Genomic DNA, 24,452 nt, shown 5'->3' on the forward strand with positions numbered 1-24,452 from the left:
TGGAAGGAGCATGGCTTTCGAGTCAGAAATAGAAATTCAGATCCCAGCTCTATTATGTGTCCTTATTGTTGAGAAGTTTAAGAGAACCCAGTAAGTAACACCCATTTCTCCTGCTTGCATGCTGTTGAAAGATGATTGGCAGAGAGGAGTAGTTTTAATATTGTCAGAAGCTGACGTGAAGGATTTGGGTTTTGTGTGACAGCAATAAAGCTCTGCAGTTGAATCCAAAACTAATCGGTTCTTTACCCTTCCCCAGGCACTTGGAACAGGAGCAGGTTTTTGTGGGGTTTTTTTTGTTTGTTGTTGTTTTTTTTTAATCTGGGGGTCTGCCCCTACCCTAATAACTCAGACCAGAATGTATGAGTTTTGCAGAAATCTGGCTCCCAAAAGAAGGTAGAAAGGTGAAGAAACTACATATGTCCAGTGGCTCTTGGAAAATCTGTGAGGCAGCTTATTTTACCGCAGTGGTAATTGATGGGATAGGAAGCTACCATTGAGGAAAATTCCTCTTTGTGGAGGAAACCAGAAGACTGATGACACACAGTCTTAATTCTTTTTTCTCTTGAACAATAATAACTTACTTTAGGATTGGTGTGATAACTCAGATGCTGGCAAAGTTTGGATTTGGAAACTCAGGGAGATTGTCAAATAACCACCCTCTCTAGTTTTGGGAATCAGGTTATTATAATAATTGATATGTGAGTAGGAGGCAGCCTACGCTGCTTCTGAGATAAGTAAAATTGGTAATAATTGGGCAAGCAAGAGAGTTTTTTGAAGTGGGAGGAAGCGGGCAATGAAAAACTGTCTTAGAGAATCTATAGCTATCACATCCTTGCACATATAACCCGAGGCAAGCAAATTTTCCTCAACCACCTAGTATGAATTCAGAGTTTTTAACCCATTTTCCTATCCACTGGTTCTCACAGTATGCTCTGTGGACTGATAGCATCTGTATCACGTGGGAATTTGTTAGAAAAGCAAATGATGGAACCCATCCTAATCCTGCTGAATTTGAACTCTGGAGATGAGACCCAGCCATCTATATTTTAATCACCTGTAGATGATTTTGATGCATATTGAAGTATGAGAACCCCATACCATATAACAGTTTAATAGATGAAGATTAATTGCACTCGCCAGTAATCTTTTCTGGTTCCCAATCATTGAACATTTTATTAAATATTGGGGAGTGGGGTATTTGAGGAAGAAGAGAGATTGAATAGGTAAATTAGAGCTTAGGTTTCAGTGCTAAATAGGCATGAGCAATGGGACTGTTTTTTCACCCTATAAGTTTAGGTATAGTGATGTGAAGCCTGTTTTAAAAACTAAATGTAGCAGCAAAATGCACACCTTTGGATAAAGGAGAAATTAGAATGAAAGAGAACCTGGGGGGTAGTGATTATAACTTGTGAAGGAGGGACTCGATCAGAAAGAAAAACGTTACATGAAAAGAGCTTTTCAAAGGGAGAATTTACTCAGTGACTGAAGCTGAAGTGGATGGAATCAAAGACAACTTAGGATTTCAAGCCCAGGTAATCGATTAGGACAATGGTGATTGAGGAAGGTAGTTCTCTGCTTAGGGAATAAGATGAATCCAGTGTTGCTGGGACGCCTGGGTGACTCAGTTGGTTAAGCATCTGCGTTTAGCTCAGGTCATGATACCAGGGTCCTGGGATTTAGCCCCCGCGTTGGGGTCCATGGTTAGTGGAGAGCCTGCTTCTCCCTCTCCTTCTGTCACTTCCCCTGCTTGTGAACATGTGTGTGCGTTCTCTCTCTCTAAAATAAAATCCTTAAAAAGAAAAGATGAAACCAGTGTTGAGCATGTTAACATTGAGATGGCTAAAGGACATAGATGGAGACAAGAGCTGAACATATACATCTTTAGGTGGCTTAGATTACAAGGAGAACTTGAAAGTATTATAGGGAAAATTAAAGTAATGCATCCATTCATTGCTTAAACACTGGTCATCTGCCATGTGCCTTGCATGGTTCTACATTCCCAGAATATACTAGTGGGCAAACCTGACAAATAAATGAACAAGGTAATTTTAGATAATAAAGGCTGACTAAGAAGTAGCATAATGACAAAGAGTGATAAGGGGTAGAGAATTTCTTGGGGTAGGTGGTCAAGGCAAGACCTGAGGTAATGACATACGACAGAAATCATGGAAGATAGTTTTAGAAAGCCAAAAGATGGTGGTGCTGCAGAGTGGCCAAGGAGGACTTCAGGAAAGCATATTGTTTGTTGTGTTTTTTGTCTTTTCAGGGTCTATATTGTATGAAAGGTTCAGAAAGAAGGGTTCATGTGTTAGAAAGAACATGGGTTTGGAGACATCCCAGCTCATCCATTTTTTAGGCATTCGTTAGCTATGCAGAAGCTACTGAAATTCTCTGAGGCTTATTCTTCTCAGTAGAGAGGGAGTAATAACACTTCATGGGATTAAATTGTGATGATTAAATGAGAGAATGAATTTAAAGAAATAGTGCTTGGAATGTAAGTGCTGAGTGATAACTGTTAATAACAGTGATACTGAATGGAACATAAAATTCAGTCATGTGAAATGCGTTTCCATTTAATAATGGTGAGATCTAGTGTCTTGAAATACAATTTTATTTAGGAGTTATACTTCGATATTTTGTCATGCAAAACACATCACAGGCATGAGACTACAGTTAAAAATATTTCTATAATTAAATGTGTACTTTGATTAGCTGCTTGAATGATATTTAGAAAATATGCTTGTATGCATAATGCTATTAAAGAGGGATTGTATTAACTTTTAAATATTTTCTTGCAGATGTGTACATCTCATGATTGATATGAAGAAACAAGTCATGGGCCAAAGGTCAAGATACTTCTCTGGGAAGTGCTGTTGATGCTGCTCTACAAAATCATACAATGAGTGTTTGGTTTAAGAAGGACTTTCATATTTAAAAGATTTTCATCTTGGAAATACATCAAGTGAAAATTAGAGTCTTTTGGGAAACATTTTCCTCCTAATAAATTATTCTTGTAATGGGCGATATGGCAAACAATTCACTTGCATATAGTGGAGTAAAAAACTCTTTGAAGGAAGCTAATCATGACGGAGACTTTGGAATCACGCTCGCGGAGCTGCGGGCTCTCATGGAGCTCAGGTCTACAGATGCATTACGAAAAATACAGGAAAGCTATGGAGATGTCTATGGCATTTGTAGCAGGTTGAAAACATCTCCCAATGAAGGTGAGTTGTGTTATGTTTGTTTTTAGCTCTCTGTATGGAGAGCACTAGGAATTTGGCTCATAAATAAACCTATATATATATATATATATATGTGTGTGTGTGTGTGTGTGTGTGTGTGTATATATATATATAGGTTTATTTATGAGCCAAATACTATAGTGGCTCATAAATAAACATATATATATATATATATATGTGTGTGTGTGTGTGTGTGTGTATATATATATATAGGTTTATTTATGAGCCAAATACTATATATATTTATATATAAATACTATATATATATATATATATATATATATATATATATATATAGTATGAGTATATCATAATTTTAGTGACATTAAGGTGGGTGGGTTAGCTCTCTGATTGGTGCAATTAAAGTAACTTTAGATCAGGAAATAATGTTACAGATGTATATATTTAAGTTGGTGGGAGGAAATATTTTGTACTAGTGTGCTTATTGCTGCTGCTTGTTTACAGTAACAAGATTGCTTTTCCACTGGAGCTATAGAGAATGGAACCAGGCTGGGTAGCCCCCAGGGGATTCAGTGGAAATAAACCCTGCTCACTTAGCCTTCATTTTATAAGGTGGCTTGAAGTAGTTGTCATTGCCAGTAGCTGACCACGTTGTTTTTAACTTAAACTTTAATAAATTAGTTCAGAAGGTCCTAAAGCAAATGGAGTAGATTAGATGCCATTTTTTTAAATTTTTTTTACCTAGCAGACAGTTCCTTTGATTAAAACTAATTTTCAAGTCTTAGAATTATGTTCAATTTCCCTGTGTTCAAAGAAATCTTTGGTTTCATAATTCTCAATTTGTAGTAAGTTTCCTTTTGAGAATCAAGAGAAGTCATTATGACTTCATTGCATTATGGCCTTTGAAATGGCTTGAGATAGGTGACCTTTTTTATACATTCATCATGTTGATAAGAAAATTACAGTTAGGAAGTTTCAGAAAGGCTTTTCCAAATTACAGAGGAGGATACATAATGATGACTGGTGATTGTACTTTAGTAAGGATGGGAAAGTATTAATGTTAAAAGTTAAAGTATTTGGGGCACCTAGGTGGCTCAGTGGGTTAAGCCTCTGCCTTCAGCTCAGGTCATGATCCCAGGGTCCTGGGATCGAGCCCCACATCGGGCTTTCTGCTCAGCGGGGAGCCTGCTTCCCTTCCCCTCTCTCTCTCTGCCTGCCTCTCTGCCTACTTGTGATCTCTCTCTATCAAAAAATAAATAAAATCTTAAAAAAAAAAAGTTAAAGTATTTAGTACATATTCCAAAGCAAGTTCCAGAGAAATTAGACAGATTTTTTTTTTTAAGTTTATTTATTTTTTAAGTAACCCTCTACACCCAGTGTGTGGCTTGTATGTGACCTTACAGCCCTGAGATCAAGAGTAACATGTTCTTTTGACCGAGCCAGCCAGGTGCCCCCAAAAATGTTTTTCTTAACTTTTTTTTTTTTTTAAACATCTTATGCCATACCATAATATATGTGATAAAATTTAAAGTAACGGCTAAAAGTTACTTCCAAAAGTGTTAGAAATTTTTAAATCACATCAAAAATTCTTTAAACTTGTGTGTGTGTATTATTGCTGTTTGAATTCTTAATTGTTTTAATGGTAGGTAAATATTTTTTCTGAGGTGGCATAATCTTGAGGAAGCCAGTATCCATATTCACTCATGTCTGAAAAGGGCTTCCTTGATCACTTGGAGTATGTTCCTTTTCTTGCAAGGCCTGTTAAATCTTTTGTATTTTCTGGATCTTTTCCTTAAGTTAGAACTACTAGAAATGTGGACTTCTTAGTTATTCCATAATATGCTCTACCATTTTAAGGTAGCAGGGATCCCTGTTGGTGTAAATTCTAGGAATCAGGAACAGACCCATGGACTTTAACAAACAGTAATTTGACAAAGTTTGTAGCTTGTTCATTATGCAACCCCCTTTTGAAATATTAGCTCACTTTATATCCATTTTAGAGATTTGTACATTGATATGCTGTACTCAGCTGGTAGACTCATTAATTCAACTATATGTACTTTCTGCATTGTACCTAACACCTAATTGTTGGATGTTTCATGCATACCAAATTGTTAAGAAATGCTACCATTAAAAAGCCCTCAATATAACAACATAGTTTGTTCATAAAAAGTGATACTGAGCTTCAGCTTCAAACCACTTAACTGCACTTCCCTCAACCATGTTTTTGCATTTCTGTGCTACTAGTTAATCAGAATTCTTGTCTTCTAATAACTAAACACCCCTGTATGGTCTGTTCTCATTTTTAATAGATGTGATTCTCATTTGTTTGCACTACAGTTTCTTTTGTGTTGTTATTTTGGGCAGTAATCCTACATTGATTTTGGCTGTTTATTTAAGTTAACTGAAAATTTTGCATTTACTACAGTACTTTCAAAATTTGGGGAGGTGATGGTTATGTACCTTTCTTACTGCATGATGGAAGCTGTGGATGATCTTAGAAATAATTCACTTACCGCTCAAAATTTGATGTGCGTTGTTGCTGCTTTAAGCTATCAGATACATGAAATATTTTCCCCCCTTTTATTCTTGGAAAGTTCTTGCTTATCTTCTTCCTCATATTACAAATTTTTGTTAAAATTTGCAGAAACTTTTGTCTTCACTGGTTAAATATGAATAGTTTGTCATTTTGAAATATTCTTTTAAAGAATGTGAAAAAAACATTTTAAGCATATTTGTGTTTACAGTTGTAGGGTGAAAGAAAAACAGCCACAGGCTTCATAGGAATATTGTTACCAGAGGAGTAGTTTTAGTTTAATTTAGAAATAATTTATTCAGAAAGCTAATAAACATTTTGTCACTGATCTCATCTAGGCAAATGATAATAAATAAATCCTCACCAGGGATAATCAGCTAGGAGTTTGTAGGCCCAAGAAAACGATCCAGACAATAAGTACTCCTATGTTAGTATAACCTGCTTCTAGTCAGGGAAAATGAGATTAAAATGGTTCTTTAAAGAATGGAAATTTTGGGGGCACCTGGGTGACTCCGTGGGTTAAGCCTCTCCTTTGGCTCTGGTCACGATCTCAGGGTCCTGGGATCGAGCCCATGTCGGGCTCCCTGCTTGGCAGGGAGCCTGCTTCCCCCCTCTCTCTACCTACCTGCCTCTCTGCCTACTTGTGATCTATGTCAAATAAATAAATAAAATCTTTAAAAAAAAAAGTAAATTTTGATTAAGTAAAAACTGAAGTTTATCTGTTTCTTTAATACTTTCCTAAATCATTCATTGACATACAGTCTTTAATCAGATCTAGGTTGTTAATCGCCATATGTTTGATATACCCTCTAAAAGAAAAGAATTAGTGTTGACAGTTTTAACTGTAAGATAATTTGTGAGTGTATAATTAAATTACATCCCAATTTCAACCGTGTTAATACAGCGTAAGAATGTGTGCACCTTAGAATTGCTGGGATAGTCTGCTCATGGAGGCTACTACTTTTCTCTGCTGGGCATACACTTTATCGTGAATAAAACAATCCCTGTTATTTTTACAAGGGGGAGAAAAATTTACAGGACAGCTAAACATGTAATGTATTAGTGATGTATGCTTAAGAGAAAAAATGAGTGGAAAAGGAAAATCAGAAATACTGGGGATGTGGCTGGTAGATTGCTCCCCAATCTGGAGGAAGAACAACTGAAGACATTTCTGAAAAACAGCTCAAACAAAAAGAAGGTAACACATAGGTAACACTTTTTGTGTCAGATTGGCTGTTGCTGGCAGTTAAAAATACTAACTCATTTTATCTGCAAAACAACCTTAACCTTTTTTACAACCAAAGCATCCACAACACAAACAGGTTAATGGGCTTACCCAAAGTCTCACAGCTCTTAAGTGCCACAGTAGGGATTCAGACCTTGACATCATAGCTATGGAGAACATGCTTTAACCCCTATATGGTGCTACCTGTTTAAAAAGCTCAGTTCATGCAGCTTGCAAAACAGTTTTGAGAAAAAGGTACCTGTGTTCTGTCTTCTCAAATAGTAATTTTTGTTGGCAGGAATTTCATGGTGAAAAAAATTTTGAGTTATTTAATAAAGCTTCTGTTGATCAGTTAGTCCTTTTAAAATATTGCCTGTTCAGAAAGCTGGTATTTGTGAACTTCCCCATTTGGCCTGCTAATTGACTGCTTGTCTTCCAGCAGAGTACCCCTTTAACTAGATTCGAAGCACACTTTATGTGTACTGATCGATAGAAAGTGTTTTGAGCCAGATGTGATTTTCATATTAAAAATTTAACCATCTTTACTCTTAAAAGAATTGGAAGTACAAATTTTGAGGTTAACTGAAATGGAGACTATTATCTATTGGAGTCCTCAGAATCCAAGAATATACTTTACAATGAAATTACTTACTTACAGTATCCTAACTGCATGCAGTTATCCCTGTGGTTTTTCTTCATTATCTTTATTGTTTTCCTGTAGTGACCTTCCTTATTCCTGTTGTAAATCCTATTTCTTGATCCTTTTATTTCCAAACTAGCTTTTGGGATTTTTTTTCCCGTTTTAATGTGCCTATGTTATTTATAGTATATTTTATATTGGATGGTAGAGTAGACTGGCTAATGATGAGATTTCTAGAATGCAGATATCTACGCTGGTAGCATCTTTGTCATTCAGTACTGCTGCACTAAATAAAGGTTAACAATGAATGCATACCAATTAAAGTTGGGTACAGAGTGATACTCTGTAAGAGGCATGGATGGCTTCATGGCCTTCTAAAGGGTCAGGAAAGTAAATGAGACACCAAGCTTTTTAAGTGGTAGTTGCTAAAATTAGGTGCAAGAGGAAAAAAAGCAAAGGGAATAAGAAAAGGAAACAGTGGTAGAAAGAAACAAAAGAGTTACGTGGTAGGAAGCCGGGTAAAGTCAGCAGTAATTACCCTGGCAGACTAATGTTTCCATAATGTTTCAGATGGCGGTTGATATTTGCCCTCCTGGAAGTAAGGCTGTTAGTAATGGTGTGCTTTGACCAGGTCTTCATGATGTAACTTACTAAAACTAATATTCACACTTGGGAACATATTTAAAAAAACAAAACAAAACAAAACAGACCTTTGCCCAACATGAATCATTGTTGACTTAAAGGCTACCACAAGAATCCTCTGATGCCCTGATGGGTGTGCTTGGTTATACAGGTTGGCACAGCTCTTTCAAGGCACTCAGCAAGGATTTCCATCACCATGGTATGCCAGCCATGTATATTTTAATACTTACGTAGAGTTACCTGCAAGCATTTTATGTTGATAATCCTGCGTGACTTTGTCCTAGAAATTTATCACTGCTCTAATAGAGAATTATACATTTAATTTAATACCTGTTCAGGTCACTAGTTTCCATTGCTTATGAATTTTTTGAGGGTAGTAACACTGACCACTTGTAACTTTGTTGCGTATACTTAAAGTTGTCCTTGATGGAGTCTGAAGTAACATAGCATTAGAGTTTTTTTCAAGTTTGGTTTTCTGAGCGCAGTAGACATTTTTCCTTTTTATTTTATTTTTTTAAAGTGTATTTAATTTAGTAGTCTCCATACTCAACGTAGGGCTCAGACACATGACCTCAAGATCAAGAGTTGTATGCTTTTCCAACTGAGCGCACTCGGCACCCCTGTTTCCTTTTTAAACCATTCTGTTCTGGTTTTCATGATGCTAGATTCTATGGGCTTTCTTCCTCTCTGCCCAGTTATGTATCAGCCTGCTGTGCTTTCCTTTAGATGTTGGTGGGCCTCAGGTTTCGGTTCCTCTCCCCACACTCCTCTTCATCGACACTCCTCTGGTAATACCGTGTACTTCTACGACTGCACACATCATCTGGATGCTGGTGGTTTCCACATCTTTAGTTCCAGTCCGTATTTTTACCCCAGACTTCGGGCCTGAAAACTGGATTCGTTATAGACCTCTTATTTTCTCAACCTTTCCATACTTTCCTTTCTGAAAGCACACTCTCTTTTTCCTGTTTCCATTGAAACCATTATCCATCTTTTAGGTGGCCTGGACTTGGGCGGGAAACTTGTACCCACTCTTGTTTTCTTGGTCAGCAAGACCTAGAAATTCTAACTCCTAACTTCGTCTTAACCCAAGGGTGTCTGTTGTCTGCATCCCCATTCCTCTGTTGACTTCATTTATGATAATTGAGATAACAGTGGACTCGGGGTGTTTTTTCCTATCTCCCTATATGTTACTTGGCACTTACCTGCTTAAAACTAGTAGTGGTTTTGCATTGGCCTTAGAATGAAATTCTGACCTCTTGCTTAGGTTGACAAATCTTTTGGGGGATCTGACCCCTGCTTACTTCTCTTATCTCGTTCCTTCTTTCCAGGTCTTCTCTTCAGTGTTTGAGCATATCAGAATTTCAGTTTTCTTAAATACTATTGTGCCAAGGTGACTCTTGTTTCTGGGTCTTTTACATATTATCTTTTTCTTCTTCTTTTTTTTAAAAAAAAAAGAACAAAGGTACAGAGTAGCCTAGTGGGGTTCTTGCTACTCCATTTATTTGCTTTAATTTTATTTACTATTATTTTTTTAAGTAAGCTCCACACCCAGTGTGGGTCTTGAACTCAGAGATCGAGTCGCATGCTCTACCCACGGAGCCAGCCAGGTGCCCTATGTCTTAATCATTCTTAAGACCTCAAATTAGATACCTTAGAATTTCCTCATCTGTCCCTAACCCTTTAAAATTTGGATTCCAGTTCCCTGTGTATTTTCCCATACTACCTCACCACCCCCATCATAATACTTAATACAAGTTGCCGTGATTAACTAGTTACTTGTCAGCTTGCCCCACAAAACTATCAGTTCTTTGAGGGCGAGCGCAAGAGAAAGGCATGCTGTCTGACTCATTTCCCTTTGTGTGCTTACTTAGTGCCCATCACAGTGCCTGGCCCATGGAAATGAATGCGAACGTTTCACTTTAGACCAGTGATGCCTCAAATGAGGAGCAGTCTCCTTTTTTGAAATTCAGCGTATTAGTTTGTTTCCCAAAAAGAATGCATGTAAACATAAATTTTCACATTCTCGGTCTGCATGTTTCCCTGCAGCCTTTACTTAGAGGAGTTGGGGCGGCTGCTACCACCACTGCGTCTCTCTCTCTCTCACACACACATACACACACACACGCACGTGCACACACGGAGACACATACAGAACTTGTTAAGACTGTGGTATTTGCTGTGTCGTAGCCATGGTTGTCACTAAAGCCCTTCTGCTTCCTCCATTCCGGTACTTTCCCCTTTTCATTTCCTAAACTGAGACATGATTTTATTAGTCACAGAAGTTGTGGTGCTTCGTTTTCTTACAAAACATCAAGTTTTGATAAAGTTTGAATTTTATGTCTTTTTCAAATATATAAACAATACTCTTGAGCCATTATCTACTCATAGGATGAAAATAGTCTCCCCCCGCCCCTGCACCCTTCACTTCCCACAGTGGTGAATCCAGACCCCAAAAGCAGATAATGCTGAGACTGTCAACCTTAAAGAAAATAAATGGTTATGTTAATTAAACAAACATGAGTCTATTTGAGAGTAGCAGGGGAATTGGCATTCAGGACAAGCAAACTATGGCAAGCCATAGCCCAGTCTGAGGAGGCAAAGTGGGGAGACCAGCTGTTAGTAGGAAATTGAGGAGGGTTGTTTTGAATATAACTTCACTGGAGAAGAACAGGAGTTCGAGGTTATGGTGGTTTCTCACTGGCTGCAAGTGGTGGGCAGTTTGCTCTTACTGAAGCATGTGGAAATCTTCCTCCTTCCTGCTGGTCATGTAAGTTGAGATGAGTGCTACGTGCATGAGAACTCTCCCTTCATGGCTTCCTGACTACATTTTAAATTAGATTTTCTTGATTCGTTTTCATGTTTTCCCCTTTTGATTAAGATCTTTCTCAGAAAGCATCACTGATTAAGCATCAGGTTATTCCTTTTGATGGAAATATTTTTGTCTGTTTGTGTCTTTTGGTGCTTGGAGGGACCTTTTCCAGGAGTCACGTCCCATATGAGGGTGAGGGAGTGGGGACTAAGTAGTGAGTGGAAACCATGGAGGCCACATTTGAGTAACAGGGAAGATAAAAGGAGGGGCTCTCATGCATTTCCCATTCATAGATTCATATCTTATCAAGTCTCTAAACATTAGATCATCTGAGAGCCTTGAGCTAGAATTCTGTTTGATACATTATTTTCATGGCCTTCAGAAATAGCAGGAAGGACTGAACTCAGAAAGGAGTTTGAGGGTACCACGCTTGTATTTCTCATTGTCCCCAGTGCTGTTGGAACTCTCCTTTGGTCCTGCTGTCGCCACCAAATCTCCTAGTGCTGACTAGGAAATTCCAGGTTGGCTGGTCAGCATGCTTTTTAAGCCAAGTGGGTTGCTCAATGATCTTATGTAACTGAGTTTTAACTTCCCCAGAAGTGTTAATCCAGGTGCAGCAGGTGGTGTTGGCCACAGCACAGACTCTTCCTTGCTCAGCTAAACGATTATCAAGGACTGTCCTGTTATCAACTTTGGCCAGAGAGTGTAAGTCTCTTTTGGGGGCAGCTATTGTCTTGGTGACTGATTCTGCAGTATCTCCAAGAGTTAAGGAGAAATAGCTGATCATATTCTTATTTACGTGTACTCCTACTGAGGAAGTACAACCCTGCTAAAGGAAGTGAATCCTAAGTCATGAAAGCCTCCTGCTAGGTCCTTTTTCATTTGATAATGTAAATACAGGGGATTTGACCAAAGAAGGTGCCTTATTTGGATTGTCAGAAGTTAGGGGCACAGTCAGATATCTTAAAAGGCCTTGCCTTGATACGCACTATTTGTTGAGACATTTATAGGCCGAAGGAGAGTGATAGCCACCACAGACAAACATAAGTCCAGTTGGGGCACTCGCACTCAGATGGCACTGTTAATAGGTTAGAGATTTTAATTTTAAGTCCAACAGTCTGAAAGGCAAACCCCTCCTTTAGCAATGGCCTTGGAGAAATGGATGAAGGTGTTCTCTTTCCAGGCCAGTGCCAGAGTAAAAGAAAGAGAAGGAAAAAAAAAAAGTTTCCTGTTTAAACTATGAGGTTTTGATTTGGCATCAAGAGAGTAAGCAGTCAGCCTTTATGTCAGCTACTTCTTTTTCTAGTCTGTCTGATTTGGAGGTCTCTAATGTCTAGCAGGACCAGGTGTCAGATGGAACCTTCTTTATCCATGAGGTACATGTTCAGGGTTTAAGTCCCTGAAGTTTGTCTGCCATCTGGGTAGTCAGGAGGACCTGGTATAGTCTCTTCCAAGTACAGTCATGGGCAGTCTTTGTTCTTATTGATTCCAGATCAGAAGTGAGAGAAAATTGGAAATGTTCCTTTGAGAATTGTAGCTAGATTTTGAGGAAATCAGAATTCAGGATCCAGTCCAATTTGCAAGTTTATAACAGAAACTCCAAGACAATTAACAGGATTAGAGAAAAATGTAAACATAATTTTTCTCTCTCTGCAAGTACCCTCATTTTTATAATAAAACTATTTCTTTGCATTAAACTTTGCCTGGTTATGTACATTAGTGCAGCAGGAATAGTGATTAACCATCCAGACTCTTCTTAAAACTATTTTGCTGGAATTTCGTAAGCAAGGTACCAGATTGATTTTTCCTTCAAAGGACTTTATTGGCTGTGTAAAGTCAAACTTCACTCCTTAAAACTTTCTTGTTTTATCTGAATCTATGCACATTTCTCAACTATGATATTCCAGCCAAAGCTTTGGTAACATAACAGATGTTTCTCTGTTCTGATACAAGAAGAACAGATCCTTATTGAATTTATGCAGATAATTGTCATGAAGATAAAAATACTCATTTTCATATTCTGGAGGGATCATGTGGAGAGAAAAAGCAAATGTTTTATTTTATTGATGAAGATGCTTATGACCAAATTGTTGATAGCTTAAGAGAAAGGAAAAGGTTTCCTAAAATCTGAAGAAGCAAAACATTAAAGAACCAGTAATGTTTTAAACAAGTCATAGAAATTAGAGTCACCCTACTCAGTTCATTCAGTCTTGTGTTTTTAATTCTTGTTCTGCTTGAATTCAGTTTGCCACTAGTTCTGGAAATTCTTACACAGTTCAGTTTTATTATCTTAAAGTTATCAGAGAACTGTCCTTTCCTGAATCTCTTTGAAGATTAAGTAGTTTTTCAGGAACACTTGTAAAAGCATCAGAATAAAACAATAACTGTCTGTAAATGACCAAAAGACTTCAAAATGGCCATGGCTAAATGCCCGATGAAAGTTCATTATAATGCAGCCAAGATAAAGATTTGGTTATTTTTGTGACAGACACTTTAAGTAGTAACTAGAATTAGAAGTGTTAACATGATATCAGGACATACAAGATCTTTAGAAATTTCATACTATTTTTGCTTACATTATTAACATTTCCACACAAATATATTCTAAGAAGGTTTCACATCACCTGTTTGACAATACTTCCCATATAATTTAACATACCAGGCAAGTCTAATTAATTTAACATCTCCTTTATAAGGAAAACAAATCCTTTGAAATGTTCCAAGGACCCTCTGTAAAAACCTAAAGTTAGTTCAAGATCAAAGTACTACCTTTAGAATTTGATTTGGGAGAAGTTTGTCAAAAATACCAAAAGGCTTGGACACTTAGGATGACAGGTCACTGTGAAACAATACTTGGGTATTGATTTAACCAAAGTGACAAAGATTTTGCAGGAAAATACAGAAAGTTACATAGTTGTAAAAAGCCTTAGCTTCTTTAGTATTGAAAAGAATCAACTTTTTAAAAAAGTAATCAAAGATCTGATGAGGACAAAACACACAATGTTTCTTTTTCTCGGCAGATTACATTAAAAGTAAAGAAATTTGTTGACAATAGCTTATTAAGGGCAGATCAGTAATGTAAGAAAATATTGTGCTTTTAACAGAGGAAAAGAAAATTCTGATTTTGTACCACTATCCTTTTGATAGTAAAACACTTTTTTTAAAGATTTTATTTCTAAAGATTTTTATTTTTTTAAAAGATTTTAAAGATTTTATTTATTTTAAAGATTTTTTTTTTTTTTTTTTTTTTTTTTTTTTTTAAGATTTAGAGAGAGAGAACAAACAGAGGCGGGAGGGGCGGCTGGCAGAGGGAGAGGGAGAAGCAGACTCCAGTGAGCAGGGGCCTGACTCTCCTGGCTGGATCCTAGGACCCTGGGGTCATGACCTGAGCCTGAGTCAGACACTTAACCCACTGAGCCATCTAGGTTCCCCATACTAAAACTCATTTTTAAATAAATTTATTTTAATCTTAACCAGCTTGACCACACATTAAAATCTCCAAATCTTCCTTTACCAAAACCTACCTTTCCTTTTTACATTTAGATTTTATCCTGTCTTTGCTCGTTTCAAATAACCAGCCTCTTTTCTTTTTTTAAATAACCAGTCTCACTTTGTAACATACTTTCCCTCAATAAAAGTGTATGTCTGGACACGTGGGTGACTAAGTCCCTGAAGCATCTGCCTTGGGCTCGGGTCATGATCCCAGGGTTTTGGGATCGATCGAGTTCCACATCTGGCTCTGCTTCTCCCTCTCTGCCCCTTCCCCCTGCTCACAGTTCTCTCTCTCTCAAATAAATAAAATCTTTAAAAAGAAAAAAAAAGTGCATGTCTATTCCTTTCTACCTTCTTTTACCAAAACCCACATCCGAATTTTTTTGCATGTGGAGATGTTTCCCTTATTATTCCTAGTAGTTTTAAGCACACATATTAATTAGAATTCTTAACCCTTAGCTTAATTAAGAAGTAAACAGTTCTGAACTGGCCTTTCCATTAGCTTTCTGTGAATCGAAAGACTTACAAATACTTTCTTATGATTGCTGGAAACATGCTTTTTCTTAGAATATATTTAAGCATGCCTAAAATGTATATACTCTTAGACTCAAATATCTCTAGTTCCTCTGTCAAATGAAGCAAAAAGCTTGTATGTTCAGTAATATATGTTTCAGTATTTTATCTTATTTGGAAATGATCTGTATATTTAATGAGTTTAACTTAGCTAATCACTTAATTTAGCAAAACTTTAAGGTTTCAGGTTACCAAAAAGATTTGGGATGATTATTTGAAAAGTTCACCTAAAACCTTTTTATCCTACTTACATCTATAGTTTACTCATTCTTAACAGTTATGTTTAGATTACCCACAAAAGCTTCATGAGACATTAGACAGAATCAACCATTTTCCCAAGCTGCTATTCTTGTTGACAGATTTTGTAACAGATATAATATGGATTTATTTGATTAGTAAAACCAGTATAAGTTGTTTGTCTACATTATATTTAATGCTGGTAACTCTGAAGACATGCCTATTTTCATGGAACCAAACTCAAGCTAGCTTTTATTTGCCATAGATGGTCCCAAATCATGGAAACCTGAAAAACATTTGGGTTACTTTCTATTACATTTTTGAGAAAATTTCTCTGAATTCTTAATTCACATCTGAGTCAGTTAAATAGAACTTTTACAAATTAATTTATTAAATTAATTAAATTTAGTAATACTTTGGAGGTAGAAAATGCTGCATGTTTACAACACATGTAGATAGATAAGCTTAAGCATAAAACAGACATAAACAGAGACCTTATGGTCATTTTACTCATTACAGAAGTTGGATCTAAATTTTCTAGTAGGTGGAATAAGTTAAGGTTATCTGCTCAGATGGCTGAAGCGAAGTTTGAAAGGACCCTTCCCCCTTTTGTTTTTCTTCTGATAAGAATTACTTCCTTTAAGTTTGTACTTTAGCATTTACACCTCAGGGACACAAGGAAGAATGGCAGTTACAAGCCTTTAAAGATCAATAAGGGGAGGTTTGGGGGTTGGTAAAAAGAAATGGGCAGACTTTGAGTTTGCCTTTAGAGTTGCAGTTCTAGTTTTACAAAGATTTGTGAGATGAGGATAGTTGCTCCCAATTCCTCAAAGAATTGGGTTGCCACTTAAATGACATCATAGCTTAATCCACCATCCAACTACATTATGCTCAGCACAGAGGAGAGCACCTTAACAAAATTTCCTGTCAGTCACCGACCACAGCCTCCAGTCATGTTTTCTGCCTTTTTGTGTATTCATTAATCTCTGGATTTAATCCAGTTATTAAAATGTTAGAGGATTTTGGGGCGCCTGGGTGGCTCAGTGGATTAAGCCGCTGCCTTAGGCTCAGGTCATGATCTCAGGGTCCTGGGATCGAGCCCCGCATCAGGCTCTCTGCTCCACAGGGAGCCTGCTTCCTCCTCTCTCTCTGCCTGCCTCTCTGCCTGCTTGTGATCTCTCTCTCCGTCAAATAAATAAATAAAATCTTTAAAAAAAAAAATGTTAGAGGATTTTCTCTGAGTTTAAGAAGTTATTTAACTATAGCCCTTCGTTTGGTCTTTAGTGTGGCCCTTGACCAAGAAATGAAAGCTACCTGAGGAGAATTGCCTGTAGCTTGAGGTGGTCTTATTTGAAAAGGTAACTGTTTAATAGTCTCTTCAGAGTGAAAAGGCAATTCAGACAGGATTACTAGAATGAATATTCAAAGGAAAAAAGAGAAAGCTGTATGAGAATTTTGTCAGTCTTACAGCCTTTTGTTTTAGGTAACTCTTGTATCTTCACATTTTTATTAGCCTTTTTACAACAAATCTTTCATTAAAGCTATTTGGAATTTTGAGGTTTGGAGCTTCTGCATGCCAGTAAAAATAGGTATCTGATTCTGTTTAATTTGGTAGTCCTTGCTTTGAAGTTCACTTCTTAAATGATCTTATCTAACTGGAACATTTCTCATAATGGCCATTGTGATTCTACATTGTCTTTAGTAAGGTTTTGCCATTTTTACAGATATTTACAGCGTCTGGAACCATAGTGTTTAGATGTAAAATAGGCAGGTATGCCAGAAAGGTGGCTTGCTTAACTTTCTTGAGTTTAAGGATCCCATTACTCAAAGTAGAAGTACATACAACAAAAGTGTTTCACCAAGAAGGGTAATATCCTAACAAAAGCAGATCTGAGATACAGCCAGAAAGCTAAACCAAAAGAAGGGAACTTGAATCCTAGAGGAGACCCACAGAACCCAATGGAAAAAGACAAATCACAGAAATGAAGAGTGCAGGGGGCTCAAGGAGTGTTTTGTGGGATCCACAAAACAGTTCTGAGGGTCATTAGTTCCTAGGGTTTCAGCTCCTTCGGATCCCACTTCTGACACCAGGTGATAACAACCTTAAATGAAACAAGTGGTAATTTAATTAAACAGTTTAAAGATAAGTGTATTCAGGAATAGCAGTGACCTTGCAAGTCATGGCAGGTAGAGGTGGTGAGCCATAGGCAAGTCTGAGGAGACAAGAGGGGAGGCTAGCTTTTATTAGGTTCTGAGAGGAGATTAATAGAATTGTTTTGAACCTGACTTCATTGGAGAAGAGCAAGAGCTCAGTGTTGTGGCATTTTCTCACTGGCTACAAGTGGCAAGCAGTTTGTTGTTCTTGAGGCATGTGGAAATCTTCCTCCTTCCTGTTTGTCATTTAAGTTGACATGAGTGATACATGTATGAGAACTTTCCCTTCATAACATCCTAGCTCTATTTTATTTTATTTTAAAAAGATTTTATTTATTTATTTATTTATTTATTTATTTATTTATTTGACAGAGAGAGAGAGAGAGAGAGAGACGGAGAGAGAAGGAACACAAGCAGGGGGGGTGGGAGAGGGAGAAGCAGGCTTCCCACCAAGCAGGGAGCCCAACGCAGGGCTTGATCCCAGGACTCTGGGATCATGACCTGAGCCAAAGGCAGCCGCTTAATGACTGAGCCACCCAGGTGCCCCCAGCTGCATTTTAAATCAGGGTTTCTTTATTCATTTTTACAGCTACCTTTGATGGTTTTTAAAAATACATTTTCTGTTTGTGGCGGTAACTGGGCCATGAGGAGATCAGTGCTAAACATGCCCTTTGCCTCACTGTCACTATGCTACCATCAACTGAGCCATTGGTACTAGGCAAAAGATTTGTTGTTATATTTATTCATAAGTTATACTTAATGATTTCATGTCACATGTACACTTTTAAAAATTCAGACCATGTAGTCTCCTTACTAGTTTCATCAGCTTAGCTCTCTCCCTTTGCCCAAGAACTTTGCTTTCTCTCTCCTAACAATGGAAACCTCTTCTTGCACTTAGAGCAGGCTAACACTTAAACCCTGGATTCCATTCCCCTTGCCTTTTCAAAGGCTTTACTCTAGTGTTAGCCTTTGTCTCTTGTGTGGCCTTCTCTATATCATTATTTCCACTGGTAAATTACTTGCCTTAATATCTATCACTCAGCTTTTTAAAAATCTAATGGGTTTTATTTACCCACTTTAAATTCACTTTTACTGCTTTATTTTTTTCTGCTGTATCATATACTCCTGGAAGAAGTTCTGTGACCATAGTTTCCACTCATTTTCTAATTCTTGTTCTCTCTTCAGTTCTTTCTAATCAGACTTTCTTTACAACACTCTACTGTAAGATTTCTTAATCAAGGTTGTCAGCCTCCATCTAATGAAAGCCAGTCGTCCATTCTCTATCTTCATCTTACTCATTTGATAGAATCATCCACTTGATCCTCATCTTTGTTTAAAAAAAAAAAAAATTCTCCTTTTCTAGGCTTCCATAGTATTAGATGAGCTTGTTTTTGAGCCCCTTCCCCTCATCCCCACCTGTTTCTTTGGGTTGCCTTTGGCTTTTCTTCCCTTATCTGACCTTCAAATGTTGGGAGGGTTCCAAGGCTCTAGTCTCAGCCCTTCTTTCCCGTCTGCTTTCTGGGAACTCTCATTGGGCCCATGGCTCCAGAATCCTCCATAAACATTGATGATTCTCTGATTCAGGCCTCTCTTGAGTTCCAGATACGGCTAACTAGCTGTCTCACAGACATCTCCTCTGGTTTACTTAATGGGCATCTCTTGTGTAAATCTTTAGAATGAAAACCATTAACTCTAGCCTCTCTTTTCCACTCAATTCTGTGAGTCCCAGAGCCTGCTCTATCTTGGTAAACGTCTTTAGTATCCATCCATTTAAAGGTATAGACCCTACCCCCTATTCCCCACCCCCCAAATACTGATACTGTTCTTTATTCTTTTTCTTTCATCCACATCCAGTCCTTTAGCAAGTTCTGTCTGATATTTTTGCAGGGTAATTGGTAGATCCAATTAAAAACTCAGATACAGGCCACCATCATCTCTTACTTTGTACAGCAACAGCCTCCCTAATGGTCTTTTCCCTCCACTCTTGAACTCTTCAGTTTATACTTTGTACAGTGATTAAAAGGAGATCAGTTATTACTGCAGTGCTTTAAAACCCATCCATTGTAGAAAGGTTTCTGTTACAGGTAGAATACATACTAGTCTTCTCTGTGTTACTTAGTCTCTTTGTTTCGGTGCTATGTAATATAAGCTTTTTTTTTTTTAATATTTTATTTATTTATTTGACAGAGAGAGAGGTCACAAGTAGGCAGAGCAGGCAGAGAGAGAGGGAGAAACAGGCTCCCCACCGAGCAGAGAGCCCGATGCAGGGCTTGATCCCAGGACCCTGAGATCATGACCCGAGCCGAAGGCAGAGGCCCAAACCACTGAGCCACCCAGGTGCCCCGTAATATAAGCTTCTGAATGTATAACTTGTTCACAGTGATTCTTCCAGATGTAGAGTAGTCCCTTGAAGTAGTAAATATTGCTGGGGAACAGACTATTGTTATAAAACCCTTAACTTCATTATATTTATATTATATAAGTTTATTATTTTATATTTATGGAAATTAATTGCCCCCCCAAGTGTAATTAAAACCTGTAGTGTTCAGTTTGTAACTTGTCATCCCCTTACTTAAGAGCTGTTATTCTAAGTTTATGATTTGATACTTTGTACCTTCTTCTTGGGCCCTTCTAAACAACTTTGTAAGTTACACCAACAAATTTTAATGCCCCTCCCCCAGCTGAAGAAGTTAAGTCCTATGTGCAAAATTTCAGTAGGCGAACTGGAATCTAGGCCTTCTTGTTCCTAAACCAGATAACTTTATTGATGTTAATGCCCTAGGTGTGTACTTGGTGGTGTTACAGAAGAATTACAGTAGCCCTTAACACCAGCTGCTTTTATATTTTCTAAATTTCCTCCAGTTAACGTTTTTAAGCTGTCTTTAGTTCTTTGGCTAAAGACATGTTTTTATCAGCATTAACATAAAATACTGGCCTCTGTTACAACCAATGTAAGTTTTGGCCAGTTATTTTTATAGTTAATAGTGGTGATACTTAAAACTACTAGGTGTTATAAATACGTAATAATATGTAATAATGTAATAATAATAAATATGTAATTAATGATAGGTCCTATTAAGTGTGAGTTAAACTGATAGAACCAATATCTTCAGACGAGTTCTTGGCAAAAAAATATTGGTGATTGACACAGGGAAGGAATGTAGTCTTTTATTTTTGCTAGTAAGATCACTAAAATACAAGACAAACTTACTATTTAATATTTTTATATGAAAGAAAGGACAATTCAAAAAGCAGCAAGCACATAATCTCAGAACATTGCAAGGGTTAGTTCTTTAAAATAAATTTTGTTTTGTGGAAAACGTCACTACATTGATTGTCCTATCCCTCAGTTAAACCACGAACCAGTGAAAACTGCTTGTAGCCAGGTGTTATCTGGGAGCATTGCTCTAGTCGGAAGAAACTGTGTAGCTCCTAAATTATCATTTGCAAGTTGCTTCTCACATACTGTCTTTCCCCTGATCACAATTAGTACAGTCCTTTGATTCCTTTCTTTCTGTTAAACTCTGTCTCAAAGCCTGGAGCTCTGTGGAAGATTTCAGATGATGACTTCTGTCATCAGACAATCTGAAATGCTTTTTGCCCAGAATGGACTGACGTTGTTACAGTTGCTAATAAAAACATCTCTGGAATCTTGTTGATAACGTTAACAAAGTCAATAATTACTTTAAAAAGTTTGTATTCATTTCTTACTGTTTTTTTGTAGCAGCATAATTTCTTTGTTCTCTCTTCCACTCTCTGCCTGCCTCCACATTGAGATCACCAGCGGAAACACTGAAAACCAAGAGCCTTCCAGTAATCTGCTGTTTTCCTGTCTTCCTCCTTTCTTGTTCTCTTAGAATGAGCTCTTTCACGCCCCCCCCCCGAAAAACATTAAGTTAACTAAATTAATTATAAATTTAAATTCATGATGATAAATTGAAAGTGGTATCATTCTGGTACCTTTGCCGCCTTCTTTGATATTTTTAAACAGACGAAGGGAACAAATCATTTGTCACTGCTACCTGTGTTTTCATACCTCCCCACAAAAATGTAATTGTGTGCAAACTTTGCTTTAGCTAATGGGAATATATTTAGGTTTGATAGGATCAGCAGGGTTAAATTAGAGGAGGATCTGCTAGATGGGGTGAAGGAAAGGCAAAATTGATGTTCATCCAGCTCTCTCTTAACCTCTGCCCTTGTAGCTTTCCACTTCTACACTCGGGCGATAAATGCTGTGTGTCCTGTGATGCATCTTTTCCCTTACAGTGACTGTGGGTGCAGTCAGTGGCACTACCTATTTTTTAAGCTGGAACTAAATCCTAAAAATAAAATCCTGAAGAAAAATCGTGCTAAGTTTCTGGTTTTTGTGACTTGCAAATCTTTTATCAGTACCAAGTATATAGTAGATATTTTAGTAGAGAAGGTTTAGAGTTTAAATTAACTTTTTATTGTTCTTTAGTAAGTAAGAGTGAGTTAACCAAGATTCTGTAAGTAAATCAAATAAATACATAATTCCCCATTTTTGGAGCGAAAACATAAGTAAAGGTCAGGGAGATGTTTAATTCCAATATAAAACCCATCCAGCTGTCGTATCAGTTCTGGTCTCTGGCAGTCTACAAGATGGTATAAAGTAATTTGATCAAAAATAAGCAGTTTGGAAAAGTGAAAATTCTTAATCCAATCTTGAGCTGTCTACCTAAAATGTCCTTTTAAAGTACTGTACACATTTTTCAGGGATTTAAATTCTGTACATTTGGTCTAATGCGTAAAAATCCTATCAAAAGGATCTTAGGAATTGTTATCTAAAGTGTGATGAATATGTTTTGAATAAAATAGGCATTTTCATTTGTAAATGTGAAACTTTTCACTGAAATTTGTTTCTTTTCACTAGGTTTAAGTGGAAACCCTGCAGATATAGAGAGAAGAGAAGCAGTGTTTGGAAAGAATTTTATACCTCCTAAAAAGCCAAAAACCTTTCTTCAATTAGTATGGGAAGCATTACAAGATGTCACTTTAATTATACTAGAAATTGCAGCCATAGTATCATTGGGCCTTTCTTTTTATCAACCTCCAGAAGGGGATAATGCACGTAAGTAAATTGGGGAGGGGAAAAAAGAAAAAGACTTTAATGTGTGATGTTGGTAAGTTCAGTTCATTTGCATATTTAAAATGTAATAATAATAGCAGGTCAGAATTTATTGACCATGCTAGACACCATTCTAATAGTGCTTTTAATAGTTCCTCAAATAGTCCATCTCAGATAATTGTACAGTAACACTATGAGATGGTGTCACTTCTAAGTGAAATACAGAGGTTAAAAAACCTGCAAAACTGTGCCGTACCATGTGTTGGCAAGGAGCTAAGCCATATATCAGTGGGGTTTGTGCCACTTCGAACACTATATTGAGATAATTACAGTTTTAGTTTTGTTGTGTGTTTGTTTTTTTTTTTAAATTTTGGGAAGCATTATGAAAACAATATTTTTTTCTCTTACCTAATCCATTATTTTTCAAGTTCTTAAGTTGTGTTATTATATGAATGATTTGGGTAACTGCCTTGACATTCTTTTTTTTTTTTTTTTTTTTTTTTTTTTAAAGATTTTTTATTTACTTATTTGACAGAGAGAGATCACAAGTAGGCAGAGAGGCAGGCAGAGAGAGAGGGAAGCAGGCTTGCTGCTGAGCAGAGAGCCCGATGCGGGACTAGATCCCAGGACCCTGAGATCATGACCTGAGCCGAAGGCAGCGGCTTTAACCACTGAGCCACCCAGGCGCCCCGACATTCTTTTTTTTTAAAATTTTTTTTATTTTTGTTTTTTTTTTAATTTTTTTAATTTGTTTATTTACAGCATAACAGTGTTCATTGTTTTGGCATCACACCCAGTGTTCCATGCAGTACGTGCCCTCCCTATTACCCACCACCTGGTTCCTCAACCTCTCACCCCCCCACCCCTTCAAAACCCTCTGGTTGTTTTTCAGAGTACATAGTCTCTCATGGTTCATCTCCCCTTCCAGTTTCCCTCAACTCCCTCTCCTCTCCATCTCCCCACGTCCTCCATGTTATTTGTTATGCTCCACAAATAAGTGAGACCATATGATACTTGACACTCTCTGCTTGACTTATTTCGCTCAGCATAATTTCTTCCAGTCCCGTCCATGTTGCTACAAAAGTTGGGTATTCATCCTTTCTGATGGAGGCATAATACTCCATTGTGTTACCACCTGACACCAGTTAGAATTGCCTTGACATTCTAAAAATGTTTCTACTGTGAAGTTTCTTGACCAGTAGAAAAATACATCATGCAATGGTAATGGTGTATCTACTTTAACTTATAGCTACAAATGGTTTTGCTTTTCTCCCACTTTTCTATGTTCATTTCTTTTTTAAATTTCTTACTCTTTTTAAAAAGCTTATTTAAAATAGATATTCTTTGACGGTATATTCTGTAACTGCTGAGAAATCTAGTTTGGGTTTTGCTTGCTGTATTTAAAACTATAGAGTGAGGGGTGCCTGGGTGGCTCAGTGGGTTAAAGCCTCTGCCTTTCGCTCGGGTCGTGGTCCCGGGGTCCTGGGATCGAGCCCCGCATCGGGCTCTCTGCTTGGCGGGGAGCCTGCTTCCTCCTCTCTCTCTCTCTCCCTACTTGTGATCTCTATCTGTCAAATAAATAAATAAAATCTTAAAAAAAAAAAACACAAAAACTATAGAGTGAACGCATAGTAGTTTTTATATCAGAAGAGTGATGGACCAGTATTTTTGTTCATAAAACTTTATTCTTATGCCTTTTAAGTTATGAAAAGTTTGATAAATATTTGCTAACTCTAAAAAGTTTGGCTTAGGCAATGATTTAAAGTAATTCCATAAAAGGTGTGCCGGGAGCTCATTTGAGAGTTTTGTTTTTTGGGTATTTTGTTTGTTTGCTTGAGAAAGTTGGTCACAG

The 24,452-nt window shown here is 37.3% G+C and overlaps 1 protein-coding gene across 3 annotated transcripts in view; it reads left to right on the top strand.

Moving 5' to 3' along the window:
• The window catches only part of ATP2B1 (ATPase plasma membrane Ca2+ transporting 1), a 128,406-nt gene that overhangs the window by 52,891 nt on the left and 51,063 nt on the right, over positions 1-24,452 (top strand). For all 3 annotated transcript variants that reach the window (XM_046013878.1, XM_046013876.1, XM_046013877.1), the window contains exons 2-3: positions 2,799-3,224; positions 22,406-22,603. In XM_046013878.1, coding sequence (XP_045869834.1) covers positions 3,017-3,224; positions 22,406-22,603 — 406 coding nt within the window. In that variant the 5' untranslated portion in view covers positions 2,799-3,016. The remainder of the gene's footprint in view (positions 1-2,798; positions 3,225-22,405; positions 22,604-24,452) is intronic.

The sequence above is a fragment of the Meles meles genome, chromosome 7 (assembly GCF_922984935.1).
Source record: "Meles meles chromosome 7, mMelMel3.1 paternal haplotype, whole genome shotgun sequence".
Classification (NCBI taxonomy): Eukaryota; Metazoa; Chordata; class Mammalia; order Carnivora; family Mustelidae; genus Meles; species Meles meles.